The sequence below is a fragment of the Montipora capricornis genome, chromosome 6 (assembly GCF_036669925.1).
Source record: "Montipora capricornis isolate CH-2021 chromosome 6, ASM3666992v2, whole genome shotgun sequence".
NCBI lineage: Eukaryota > Metazoa > Cnidaria > Anthozoa > Scleractinia > Acroporidae > Montipora > Montipora capricornis.
The window spans coordinates 4,096,293-4,109,136 of NC_090888.1; the positions used below are offsets into that span (position 1 = coordinate 4,096,293).

The 12,844-nt window shown below is 39.0% G+C and overlaps 2 protein-coding genes across 3 annotated transcripts in view; one reads left to right on the forward strand and one right to left on the reverse strand.

The window, feature by feature from the left end:
* The first annotated feature begins 685 nt into the window (after positions 1-685).
* LOC138051327 (glyceraldehyde-3-phosphate dehydrogenase-like) lies at positions 686-7,768 on the forward strand. 2 transcript variants are annotated; one of them, XM_068897518.1, is made up of 8 exons: positions 686-905; positions 1,020-1,071; positions 1,172-1,271; positions 2,526-2,842; positions 4,605-4,743; positions 4,818-4,991; positions 6,249-6,433; positions 7,283-7,768. In XM_068897518.1, exons 2-8 carry the CDS (start codon positions 1,046-1,048, stop codon positions 7,347-7,349), a joined length of 1,008 nt encoding a protein of 335 aa, XP_068753619.1. In that variant the 5' UTR covers positions 686-905; positions 1,020-1,045; the 3' UTR covers positions 7,350-7,768. The 2 variants fall into 2 exon arrangements, with proteins under 2 accessions (XP_068753619.1, XP_068753618.1); XM_068897517.1 differs by having other exon boundaries at positions 839-905; positions 1,000-1,071.
* Positions 7,769-8,181: 413 nt separating this feature from the next.
* The window catches only part of LOC138051326 (DNA ligase 3-like), a 26,157-nt gene continuing 21,494 nt past the window's right edge, over positions 8,182-12,844 (reverse strand). The window contains exons 24-27 of the mRNA XM_068897516.1: positions 11,858-11,893; positions 10,213-10,298; positions 9,916-9,985; positions 8,182-8,960 (exon numbers count right to left, since the gene is read on the reverse strand). Coding sequence (XP_068753617.1) covers positions 8,853-8,960; positions 9,916-9,985; positions 10,213-10,298; positions 11,858-11,893 — 300 coding nt within the window. The 3' untranslated portion in view covers positions 8,182-8,852. The remainder of the gene's footprint in view (positions 8,961-9,915; positions 9,986-10,212; positions 10,299-11,857; positions 11,894-12,844) is intronic.

Genomic DNA, 12,844 nt, shown 5'->3' on the forward strand with positions numbered 1-12,844 from the left:
ATTTTATATTCTTCTTTTATATTATTTTACGGTTGGTGTGATGTCTTCGAGATTTTTACCGACCAAGCCGGATGTAGAACTAGATTTATTCCTGCTGCGATTAGAGTTTGAGTAGCCAATCAGGGCGCAACTTCAACGGTTTCTAATGTTTTATTATATGCTAATGCTGATTATTTTTGGAGCATAGAAAGCGATATTTGCCCTTAAACGAGTGGTACAAAGGGCCTTTTAATACTTGGAAAGTTAGTCGTCATCAGCTCTACTTTTTCCCGCGGGGTGGCGGGGTGCGGAGTGGGAATGCTAAGAGCGCACAGAAACACCCGCGCTCGCGTTAATAGCAGCTTGCGGTTACACATCTTTCACGATGTCGCGCGTCACGAAAGATTAAGAGACTGCTCGCACGTAATCTAATCTGCTACGGGTACTCAGTATTCCGTTGCGCAAGTAATCTTTTAAATATTCATCAACCTCTTCCCTGGGAAAACTGTGTAACGTTTGGTAGTTTTATTTAATGAAAAACTTCCTCGTTGTGTACCTCTTACGTAATTGTGCATTAATTAACAATTCTGCAGTCCACAATCCCAATACAATCCAGAGTTTCCTACAAATCTCAGTATAGCAAGACAATTGTGAAATGCAGTTCAGAGCATAAATGATTTTCATTATTTCAAGTCTGTTTTTTTAGACCTGTCAGATTTGTTTACGCAAGAGACAAGTTTGTCCAAATTTTTAGCAGCTTCTGTGCGTGTTACGCGTGATTCTTTGCACGACCTGGATCACATGTTCCTGCTGAGCCAATCAAGTTCTAGAATGGAATGTACTTGAACGGTTCCCTCCGCAAGTCAGTGATCTCTTCCACACAGGCTGGGGACGTGGCGGTTGTTGTATACTTTTGTCTGTTGAAGGTAAATTGGCTTTCCTTCGCATTCAGTTTGGGATAACTTAATTCAGTAGGGATAACTTTAACTCAAATTATTATTCATCTCATTGCTGAGGTAGAATTGTGCATTTTGTGGCAGAATCACACCCAAAAGTTTGACTCAAGATGGTGGTCAAAGTTGGAATCAACGGGTAAGTGAAATCAGCTGGAATGTTCTGTATTTGATCAACAATTTTAGTTGTCATCTCCTTGGGCTTGTTGTTGGTTGTTAAACTGTGCAATTTCTTGCAGATTTGGTCGAATTGGTAGACTTGTTATGCGTGCTTCGCTGGAACACCCCGAAGTACAGGTTGTCGCAGTGAACGATCCGTTCATCGATTTGACCTACATGGTATTGAAAGCCTTTAATATTGTTTGTCTATCGCTTGCTTTAAAATTACCAAGGAAAGTCGATGCTATGATGCTGCGCAAGCTGGTATTTAGCTTTCTCGTGTCGTCTTGGAAAGAGCCTGTATTTGTTGTTTGCTTAATTTAATATTAAGCTTTAATTTCATGCAAGCTTTTTGCTGAGTAACAATAAGGTGATCCAAATATAAACTGATGCGTAAAATCAAGCCATCACTATAAGCAGATGTAAGGAGATGAAGTTTAAGACAATTTGCCAGGTGGTAGCATGCAGTTTTTCGAGATCATAGATCGTCCTTGTAAAACTTTGGTAATCGTTTAGTGTAAATAGTTCAACCCAGACAAATGTGGTGTGCTGTGATGTTCTGACTTACCCTCCCCACCCTCCTTATAAGTTGTATAAAAGACGTGCGTAGTTGAATAAAGTGAATACTTGGGGTGAAGATACTGAGTTTCCCTGGAATGCCAGCTAAATCTGGCATCATTGGTATGTTTTGGTCTATTTGGATGCAGAGGGTCCAGGATATATTTTTGTATGATTTGTTGTCTGTCAAACAAATAGATTCCATGTTGCTGTGCCTCTGTTCAGTAATAGATCACAGATGATGTCAAAATGTGTTAAGAACAGTAAAATTATTGCCTCATGTGTCACTGATGTTCTTACCACTTTGATATCTTCTGTAATCTACTACTGAACAGATGCATGGCAACTTGGAATCTATTTGTTAGACAGACAACAAATCATACAAAAATGTATCCTGGACCCTCTGCATGACATTATTTTTCTAGCAAGTTTTTTCATGTTGTCTATGTAAAATAAACTTGTGAAACTGTCTGAATCTGGCAAGCAAGTATTTTAAAAATCCAGTTACATGTACATCTCTTCGTTTTTCAGATTTTTATGCATGCCAATCATATGTTGCTGTTAAACTCTCTCCTTGACTTCAACAGTTTTTTTTCCTGCATGCTCTGTTTCCTTGGATCCTTGTTTTTTCCTGTTAATTTTTGGCCTGCGCGCTTCCCACTTTGGCCATAAATCAATGGAAGAAAACTTGGTCCGTAACTTACAGCATGGAACTCGAACTCTGTCAGTAAGAGGTATTTAATGTCAACATACACTGCACAAGTGTTGGGTCGTAGATGAGTTTATTGCAGAACTGCAGCTGTACCACAGCATGATTATAAGCTAAGTTAACTAATCTCTTTCTTTCTTTTCCATGTTACGTTATACTTCTGGTAGGAGTACATGTTCAAGTATGATTCAACCCATGGAAGATTCAAGGGAACAACAGAAGTCAAGGATGGCAAGCTTGTCATTGAAGGAAAACCAATCACTGTTTATCAAATAAAGAACCCTGCAGAAATCCCCTGGAAGGATAGTGGTGCCGAGTATGTTGTGGAGTCGACTGGTGTCTTTACCACAATCGAGAAAGCCAGTGCACACTTGACAGGTGGAGCAAAGAAGGTAGTAATCTCTGCTCCATCAGCAGATGCCCCTATGTTTGTGATGGGAGTGAATGAATCCAAGTATGATGCGGCCACCATGAATATTGTTAGGTAGGTGATTTTTGCCCCATTGTACGCACTGTCCACTGTATCGAAACCAAACGACATAATTTATACTGGATAGCACTTTATCCAGTGGTTGTCTACGTTTTTTGGGGAAAACAACTGTACTGAGGTGTTAATTATTAAAGCAGTTGTCAAATGACTGTCGAAAGTAATTTACGCAATTGCAATTGCTACGCGTGGTGATTGGTTTAAAAATCTTGCACCAGTTTTATATCAACCAATGAAAAGGAAAACCAAAACCTATTGTAACTTGCGTGTGCAATGTTTCCCGCACTTTCTGCAAGTTACACAGAGTTGCCATGAATTTGGATTGGTTCTTTGCACTTTGTTGACTTGCTATGATTGATTGGTCGAAGTTATTACTTTAGAATTTGTTTTACAACACTCACTTGAAAACCCCTCTATTAGCAAATGGACATTTTCCCGAGACTTAATAAATCACTCTCTTAAGAATACATGGAAACGAACTTGCTACATGTTAAGTGTTAGATTCTAACATGGTTTCAAAGTAGTGACAGTCGTTAAAAGTTGCCTCTCAGTGCTACTTCATTTGAAGAGAAGTCTGCTACTTCTTTCCCAAAAATGTGACTGGCATTAGACTGACTACCGGTAAAATCTATTAACTTACACGTAAGTCTCCCTCCTAGGAGGCAATGGGAGTTTTAAGAAACCCTGCAGGCTATGGCGATGAAAACGTCACTTCAAAATATGTAACTTTAAGCCATCTTAAGTATTTCACGATTATTCCCTCTTGTTTACATTGTACAACAAGGGCGAAGTATCCTACAACAGTTAATGAATTGGTACAGACGAATTTGCTGAAAAGAGGGAGGGTGAAGATTTCACGATGTATGCCCACATTGTTTTCAAAACCTTAAATTTTTCGTCATTTCAAGTTGCTGTTTTGACGAGTACAGGAGAGAAATGTACAAGGATGTGTGCCTCATGTGCAGTGCGACCATTTTTCTTCTTTTAACCAATAATATCACTGCGTTTTTGCGTTGTTGAATTGCCGTAGCGGTCGTTGTTTCTTAAACTCCATAAGAGTTATAGACAGGGTCTTTTTAATTATATAGACAGAAGTGCTTTACTGGAAAATACACCTCGTAAAATTCATACAAAATTACATCGGGACGTTACTGGCGTTATTTCCATATCCTCACTGGTGAGGATATTGATGACGTCATTTCCTGCCTTTGCTTGGTTGTTTGTGCATGCAGTCAATGAAAAATGACGAGCATTAGATTCGTGAAGTTCTCTGAAGTTGATGTAAAATCCTTCTCTGAGAAACAAGAAAAATGCTAACACAAAGAATAAAACTCCATGCAACTTAAAATTATTCAATGAGTTCCTTGCAAGTGAAGAAGAAATTCAAAAATTGAAAATGTTCCTTCCGCCGAGCTGCAAGAATTTGCGACAAACTTTGTGCTTGGTGTTAGAGAGAAAACTGGTGAGTAAAACATTCCTGTCTCTACAATAAAAAGAAAACTACACGTTGGTGCTAAGATGAATTTTATGTTGAATGGTAAAAACAATATTTTACTCACTTGCTGGGTTTGTTTGTAAAATATTAGCTTTTACCACTCAAAAAAAAAATCCATATCTTTGCGCCGCTGTGTAATATCGCCAGTGAACTTCAGATTGAAGTTCATTTTGATGGTGACAACAGTGGATCACTCTTCTCAAACCATCTGCTAGTTGACATCATATTTTATTGAATCCCATGTGGTTTGTTTGTACATTACAGCAACGCGTCATGCACGACCAACTGCCTTGCTCCATTAGCCAAAGTCATTAATGACAACTTTGGTATAGAAGAGGGTTTGATGACTACGATCCATGCCTTCACTGCTACTCAGAAGACAGTTGATGGACCAAGTGGAAAGGTTTGTATGTTCTGGAAGTCAGGTTCTTGAAATCCTGAATCATGTGAAACTCTTAACTCTGTTTCCTCCTTCAGAAATGGCGCGATGGCCGTGGAGCTAACCAAAATGTCATTCCAGCGTCAACTGGAGCTGCTAAAGCTGTTGGGAAGGTCATTCCTGAACTCAATGGCAAATTGACTGGGATGGCATTCCGTGTGCCTGTTCCAGATGTGTCGGTTGTGGACCTAACTTGCCGGCTTAAGAAGGAGGTATGATTATTTTCTGTTATTGCTTTGTCATGCCCTGCCCCATCCAAGTTTGTTTTCACTAGTAGTGGAGTAAAGAGTCTTAGAGCTGCTTATGACCTCATGAACACCAAATATGGCCGAGTGCCATGGATGAGTCAGTTTGAATGATTTCATAATGATTGTAATCCAATTTTGCTTTCGGCCCTGTTGCTTGCAACAAAGTGAGAAGTGGAAATTATGTCTAACTTGCATGAAGAGGCCAAAGATGAAACTAGCCATTGCTATGATTTTTTTCTTTCGCTTCTTCATAATTTCCAATGGCCAAAAATTAAATCAGTGCTTGGTGGTCAGTCAGGCCACTTTCCTTGAAATTCTTAGTCACTCAGGACACAATAATGCTCCTGGATATCCATTACAGATTTTAACAGGGCTTTAGCTAATATCAACACTCAAAAGTTTAGATGCTTAACAAAGGCTGAAATAGAGGGAATGAAGATACTGATATCCTGACAAAAGTGTCATGATGTACCTTTTTTGGAACTGCTACCGTCTGACCCTCTTTCCTCTAATTTTATGCTTTTTCTTTGTGCTTTCATGCCGTTTGGTTTTTGCTAAAAAAAAAAGTCCTAATCACATGTCGTTCTTTTACACAAGCTGCAAATCAGTTCTAAAGACGTTCCTTTGTCAAGCTGCTGTTACACGTTGAAACTTTTAGCTGAAGCTTATGTGCATTTCAAACTGTGAAAGGAATAGCATGTAAAATGAAATGACAGCAAAGTACTCTGCGTGAGTCTTGACAACAGAAAAGTCAAAATGGTGGCCGATCATTAATGGTTAAATCCTGTTGTAATTTTCCACTTACATAAATGTTCACAGAATTCAGCGAAATTAGCTTTTGGGAAAAGAATAGAATGGTAGTCCAATGAGACAATATTTTCAACTTTGTACTTCGATTTATCGGGCTGGAAAAATTTGCATTAAAGTCACCCCAGCTGTTAGCTGGCACATGTTAAGTCGCCATTGGTGACCTGACGACTGCCAAGTTTTAGCCCTGCATGACTCCGATAATTATGGTTACTCACAAGAAGCATCCTATTTGTCCTATTTTTACCTCACACTGGTGACTTCTGCTCACATTCTCAAAACACCAGTCCTTCACAGGACTGCACTTACATGTTCTCTGACAACGTTATCGAACTCCATCACAGAACATTTTTTTACCTTCCAAGGAAACAACCTGTTGTTGTAACTGTTTATTACTATTGATTTTGTTGGTAGACCAACTATGACGAGATAAAAAAGGTTGTGAAGGAAGCTTCTGAGTCTCTTAAGCTAAGCAGATACCTTGGCTACACTGAGGATCAAGTTGTGTCCTCTGACTTTATTGGGGACACTCACTCCTCAGTCTTTGATGCCTTAGCTGGAATTCAACTTAGCCCTACTTTTGTTAAGCTGGTTGCATGGTAAGATACAATCAAGTTATTCTCCTGCTACTATTAATTACAATAAAGATTAAAAGTAGTTTAGTGATGTACATAGTGGCATTTGTCACTTGGTATCTCGGTTTATAAAGCCGTGGCAGGAACCATAATATAGGCTCCCAACAAGACTATGGAAAAAGGTAGTTTTGTCTGTTGCTGCCTTTTCAAGTTTAAATAGAGGGAATGAAGATACTGATATCCTGACAAAGCGTCATGATGTACCTTGATTGGAACTGCTACCGTCTGACCCTCTTTCCTCTAATGTTATGCTTTTTCTGTGTGCTGTCATGCCCCTTGTTTGAGTTTTGCTAAGAAAAATGTCCATTTTTTTTTTGTTGTTCATAAGAAACATCTGAGCATGTATCTTTCAAAAAAAAAATTTCCTCCCCTAAATCATCTCATCCTCCATGTTTTCTTGGGTGGACTCGGATATAAAGAAATGCGTTTCTTTGAACAACCAGAGATAATCAAGTATCTTAACACCTTAGTGGTGGATATTTCAGATGTTTTCCGCCACTTCGGTGGAATATTTGTAATTATCGTAACCTCCTTAAAGTCAAACATGTCATTTTAAATCAATTTTTGATCATTCTTTTTGTTGTTTGGTACACATGCTCATTGTTTTACAATAGAAGATTGTATTGTACACATATTTTTCCTTTTTTTATGAAGATGATTATTATGTTCCAGTCCAGTTTCCTTTCTGCTATGACATGTGTCAATGGGTTTTTAAGAGGTTAAATTACACATGTTTACAAATTCATCTGCCTTCAGATCTTAATAATATGCCCTGAAGAAAATAAAAAATAAATTCCTTGTTTCCTCTTGCAGGTATGACAATGAGTACGGTTACAGCCATCGTGTTGTGGACTTGATTAAATTCATGTCTAAGGCCTAAACTCGGCAATCAAAGACTTTTAACTCTTGCATCATATTAGTCATGTTAACTGAATTTTAAAGGCAGCCGTCGAAGGTACTTTGTTGAAGTCAGCAAAGAGGACCCAAGTAAATTTTAATTTTGATGCACGATCTATTGCAGTCTGGTTTTTCTGTGGAGTTCCCTTCTGTTACAATTTGTTTCTTTAGGGATCTGATAAAAGTGGACAATATAAATTGTGCAAGCAAGGTGCATGTCATTAGTTTGGTTTAAATAGATACTAACAGAAAATGCTAATTTGCCGAAGTGCAGATTAGTAAAAATAATTGTTACGATAACACTGGTAAAAAATGAGAATTGTGGAAGAACCAGTGTTCGACCTGCCTTTATTCTAGTGTTTAGTGTGACTTTTGTGAAATAAAAAGGTCTCGTCTGTGAAATGTGTAATCTCCTCTTACTGCTGCAGTAACATTTCTACTCTCATCGAGACGTTTTTAGAATATCGCTGATCTTGAAGTCAATCTATCAAGAGTAAGATTTACCCAAAATGGCTTAGTCCCCTTCAGCATCAGTGTCTATTTTTAAACTAAGTTTTGCGGGAAATGAAACAATAGACCAAATCGGCGAACTCAATGTTGTATTCAAACCCTTTGGGAAAAAACGTTTTGTTCCAGGCATTTTCATATCCTTTAAATACAAATACAACACACAAAGAATCTTAACCCCAGGAGATTTAAATTGAGTACAACATTGAGTTAGCCGCCAATTTGTCTAAAAATAGACACCTTTCCGACGCTTTCCGACAAGCCTGATACCAGGTTCTTTTGCAAAACCAATCCATACTCCCGGTATAGCATTGAAAGAAGAAAACATTCCATGTTTTTATTCGGTCACTGCCTTACAAATGAAACGATAACCTCACTTTGTGATATAGAGTGGTTTTCAATTGAGTGTCGAAAGTAATTAGCGAATTGCTTTGGTTTATGATTACTTCACTCACTGATTGGTTCAAGGTTCTCGCGCCACTTTTTCAACCAATCAGAAGTGAAACCAATTGTGGCTCGCGCGTGCACATTTTCCCGCGCTTTGTGTGGGCTACGTGTAATTACTTTGGTTTTGGTTTTACGACACTCAATTGAAAATCGCTCTATGTTATTTCTGTTTGGTTTGCAGTCGCGCCGCCAATGCACCTATTATAACACTGAAAGGTACATTTTTTTTGTGTATAGATGGTTTTCACATGACGCCACAGCAGCCATGTTGGTACACCTAGAACAATAGAGAAAAAAGTCTTTTGGGAATTTGACTCTATTATAATGCAAAACAAGAGCCATAATTTGCTATTGTCTTGTGCGCCAAAATGGCCGTCTTATCACCTGAATGAAAACCATCTATAATCTTCGCGCACAGCCACGCACTGTCCTTTTCAGATTGGACTCTACGAGAAATTTTCACGTTAATCTTAGATTTTTTTTTGGAAGTCTAAAATATTTTATTTCGAATAAATACATTCAAGGGGAACTCCTATAAAACAAAGTTGTCAATAGGGACAACACGGCCTTTCTTAACACATTTCCAAATCCAGGCTGGCGAAACAAGTTTGGCTGAACCTTCTTCCTCTTTCTCTTCATCCTAAAAAGTCAAAAGAAAATATCAGCACCACAAAGCTAGAAATACATTGTATTTCAAATACTATTTAAACTACTGGATAAAGCAGTCAACTTTCGCGCTCTTTTAATGTAGATTCAAGCCATGGCTCCATTGGTGAATTGTGTTCGAGTCACTTTGTCCAGGCATGAGCAAAGAGAGAAATCGCAGATAGTAATACATCAGCGTTTGCGCAGTCGAAAGAACTAGAGGGGGGATAGCCGGAATTTCAGCCGCCTCCTCCGTTCGTTAAGTCACTCACTCGCGAGCGGAGGCGACGACTGAAGGATGCTTCTACTTTTGTATACACAGCACTGGATAACGGGACCTGGGTACAATGGCGTGCGATATTCGCTGCACAATAGCCCTTTTCACGGTTAGTTTTTCTCATTTCAAGGCTGTTGCCTAACAGAAGCCCAGTAGCCTGGGGCTCCCAAAGAATAGCTCTGGGCAACACCTTTCACTTCATATGTTGGGCTCCTAAGTTCTCAGCGTTTAGCTCTGAGGGCCTCTTTAAAATTTTCTTAGCCAGCAGCCTTGCATTTGCATTTCAATGTAATCTAACGTGGATGCGAGGCAATTTCGGGTTAAAACTACAAAATAGCCCGAAATTGCCTCACATACATGCTAGATTATATTGTAATGCAAATGACAAAAACTAACCGTGAAAAGGGCTATTGTCTACCAATGGGCTGCCATGGCTCCTCAGGTCTTGTCATTAACTCCGAATGATAATTAAATCGTTTTATATCGGCAGTTCCAGTGCATGACACCATTCACCGAGTTCGGGAATCAAATCTGGATACAATGGTGGAAGGCCAGGGCTTTCACCAATGCACCAATAGTTGCGCTGCACTCTGTGGAACTAACTGATTTCATCCATACTGTTATTAGGCACCGTCAGTCGAGTGCGGCAATATGCAAAAATCAGGTTCCGTACCTTCGTGTTGCTTACAATATGTGTTGCGCTTGACTTTTCATATTCTTCCTCTACCAGATCTCCATCGTAACTGAGACTTTTGTTAAGTTTACACCATTAAAAATGTTTTTGCGCGGGAAAGCACGCAGCACGTGCAACGCTGAGCACGTGAGCAATAGCGTTGACGTGATTTCCGTTTTTCAGCCGCACCAAATAGAAAGATAGAAATTGCCGGCACATCAACGCCAAATTCAAGAAGATTTTCGGTTAAAATGACTGCGACAAATCACGAACAACAAAAAAATGCAAAAAGGATACGCAATAATGTATCTTCGGAGTTTCTTAAACTCATCCACATCTTTCGAAATGAAAATCGTCAGCCCTCGAAAGACATCCTTTAAACCCTGGATATAGAAACAAAGTGAACCACTTTAAATCTTATAATAAACCTAATCGGCTAAATCAATGTTGTACCCAACTGAAGTACGGTTTATCTGCTCCCTGAGATGGCTTGGCCAATCATAAAGCAGAACCAATTTGCAAGGTCAATGAACTCATGTAATTATATTTTACCCTGAGGGGAGTATTTTACTGTGTAACTGCATCCCCAAGGGTAACATAAAACCTGTGCTGAACCAAACCCAAGCCATTTACTCCCCGAAAGGCCCCAAACTCAGGGTAAATGTAACCACTGCTATTGTAATGCAAATAGTATACACAAAGAATCTTAACCCAGGAGATTTGAACTACAGTAGGTACCACACTGAGTTGACCGATTAGATCTCTCAAGCTGTGCCGTACATATTCTATTACACATTGTAATCTTTTCGTTATGTGCAGGAGGTAATTTTTCCGCATTTTCATTTATGACCTTAACAATTCTCATAATCAAGGCCACCTTCAATCTCGTTCCCAGAGCCTCCGTTACCCTTGTCCAGCGGAACGGGCACGAGAGACTCTCCAAAACCGGAACCAGAAATTTCAGGTTCCGGTTGAGTAACTGAGTAACGTTTAAAGGGGCTAGGTCAAGCAAGCTTAGGCAATTTCAGCACTGATCGAATGGTCGTAGAATTAACTAAAATATCAAAATAACTGTTCAAGACTATAGAAGAACTCTAACAAAACACAGGGAAGCCAAGAAGGGACATGGATGGACAAAACTGGAGAGGATTGAAGTGGATTGAATTTGGTTAAATTTGAAAAACGTCGGCCCACCTTTTTTCAAATTTATATCAATCTTTATCAAAATGTCATTTAGAAAGCTGGAAAATCTTTCTCAGTTGTTATGTGGCCGTGATTTTGCAAATGAAAGACTCATGCTCTGCCAATTTGACGTTTAGAGCTCATAATTAACAAAATGAAACAAAATTACCTAAAATAGCGTGACCTAGCCCCTTTAAACTGTGGAGAATCACAAAGAGTAACGAGAGACATTTTTTCAATCATAACAGATTTCAGTATCTGGTTTCACGCAAGTGAAAATTGATGTATTTTCAAACGTTAGTTGTAAAAAGATTTATTCCTATATTATCTTCAACCTTGTATAGATAAAAATCCAGAAGAAATAACGACTTTTTAGTTTAGAATTTGACAAAGGGCGCGAAATTAAACCGTTTTGAACAGCCAATCAAATATGGCCTTTTTTTGGATTTGACCAGAGTCTCTCTTTCCCGACCGCTGGTCAAAGGAACGATGACTCTGGGAACGAGATTGGGCCACCTTACTTCCCGGGAAGCAAGGAACGAGGGCTAATTGCGCACACGCGGAAGATTTTTAATTAATTTCGAACTCATTTTCTACCTGGTATGCATTCTCGTCCCCAGAGCCCTCCGTTTCCTTTGGTCACGTGGTCGGCGAAACGGGGACTAGAATGCCTGGTATGAATGTCGCTATTTAACACAACGCGCACGCTCAAAGGTTCAGCATTTGAAGATAAGCTGGAGAGCCATTTAACTAAAATTACCTTGTTGTTCCTTTTATCTAAGTCTTCCTCACCTTCCTGGGGAAAAAAAAAAGACAATCAATCGTGTAAAAGATTGTTGGCCCTGAAATTTAGGATCATAAAAACCATACACATGTCGCGGTGTTTTAACTGACCACTGTCTTCTTTTTACACTAATGCCCCATTCACACCAAACCTTAAACATGTTTTAAACATGTTTAGTTAAACACGGTTTCAAATTGTTTTCTTTTTAAATCGTGTTTACTGACTTTTGTCGACTACGAATTTAGTACAGGTCAAACATGTGTTGAAACAAACCTGAATCTCATGCAAAAGCCAGTCCTACATTTTTCTGTGACTGATTTTTATTTTGGTAAACCAAGTTTAATTAAACATGTCTTGTTGGTGTGAATGGGGTATAAGACCTCTTTGAACATCACGGTTTTTAAAAGCCTTCACTCTAGACAAGACCTTTTCGAAAACCGCCGTTTTCGCAGACGTACACCTCCGTTTTCGAGGTAGTGTGTGGAATAGAAAGTGCGAGTTTCCAAAACTCTTAAAACTGTTACAGCATTCAATAATTGTGATAGTACTAATACAAGTAAAATGCGTTTAAAATTAATATACACTAATTCTAGTTTCTACGACGCAAGAGAACCGACCTGTTGGTGTCAATGATTTATTTCCTTCGAAAAATAACCGGACTGCGGGTCGCTCAATCATTTCAAACCTACACAAGCTGGTCGTCATGTAGCATTTTAAATATATCATATGCGAGGATTTCACGAGTAGTCAAACTCGTTCCCGGGGCCTTCCTCCACCCCACCTTCTTTGGCGAGGAGAGGACAGGAAAGAACTTGTACGAGTATGACGTCGCAATGCAAAAGACTGGTTTGACATACCAAGCAAACAACAGCACCATCGGCTTTTTTTGTCGGATTATATATTTTCTTTCTTCGAGATACACTAAAATTAAGCTTCAATGAGACAAAAAACGAGAAGTGTTTA

Excerpts from the sequence above, each read along its gene's own strand:
- LOC138051327 (XM_068897518.1), top strand. The coding sequence starts at position 1,046 with ATGGTGGTCAAAGTTGGAATCAACGG. Across the intron at positions 1,072-1,171 it reads GTCAAAGTTGGAATCAACGG|ATTTGGTCGAATTGGTAGAC; the intron begins GTAAGTGAAATC and ends AATTTCTTGCAG. Across the intron at positions 2,843-4,604 it reads GCCACCATGAATATTGTTAG|CAACGCGTCATGCACGACCA; the intron begins GTAGGTGATTTT and ends TGTACATTACAG.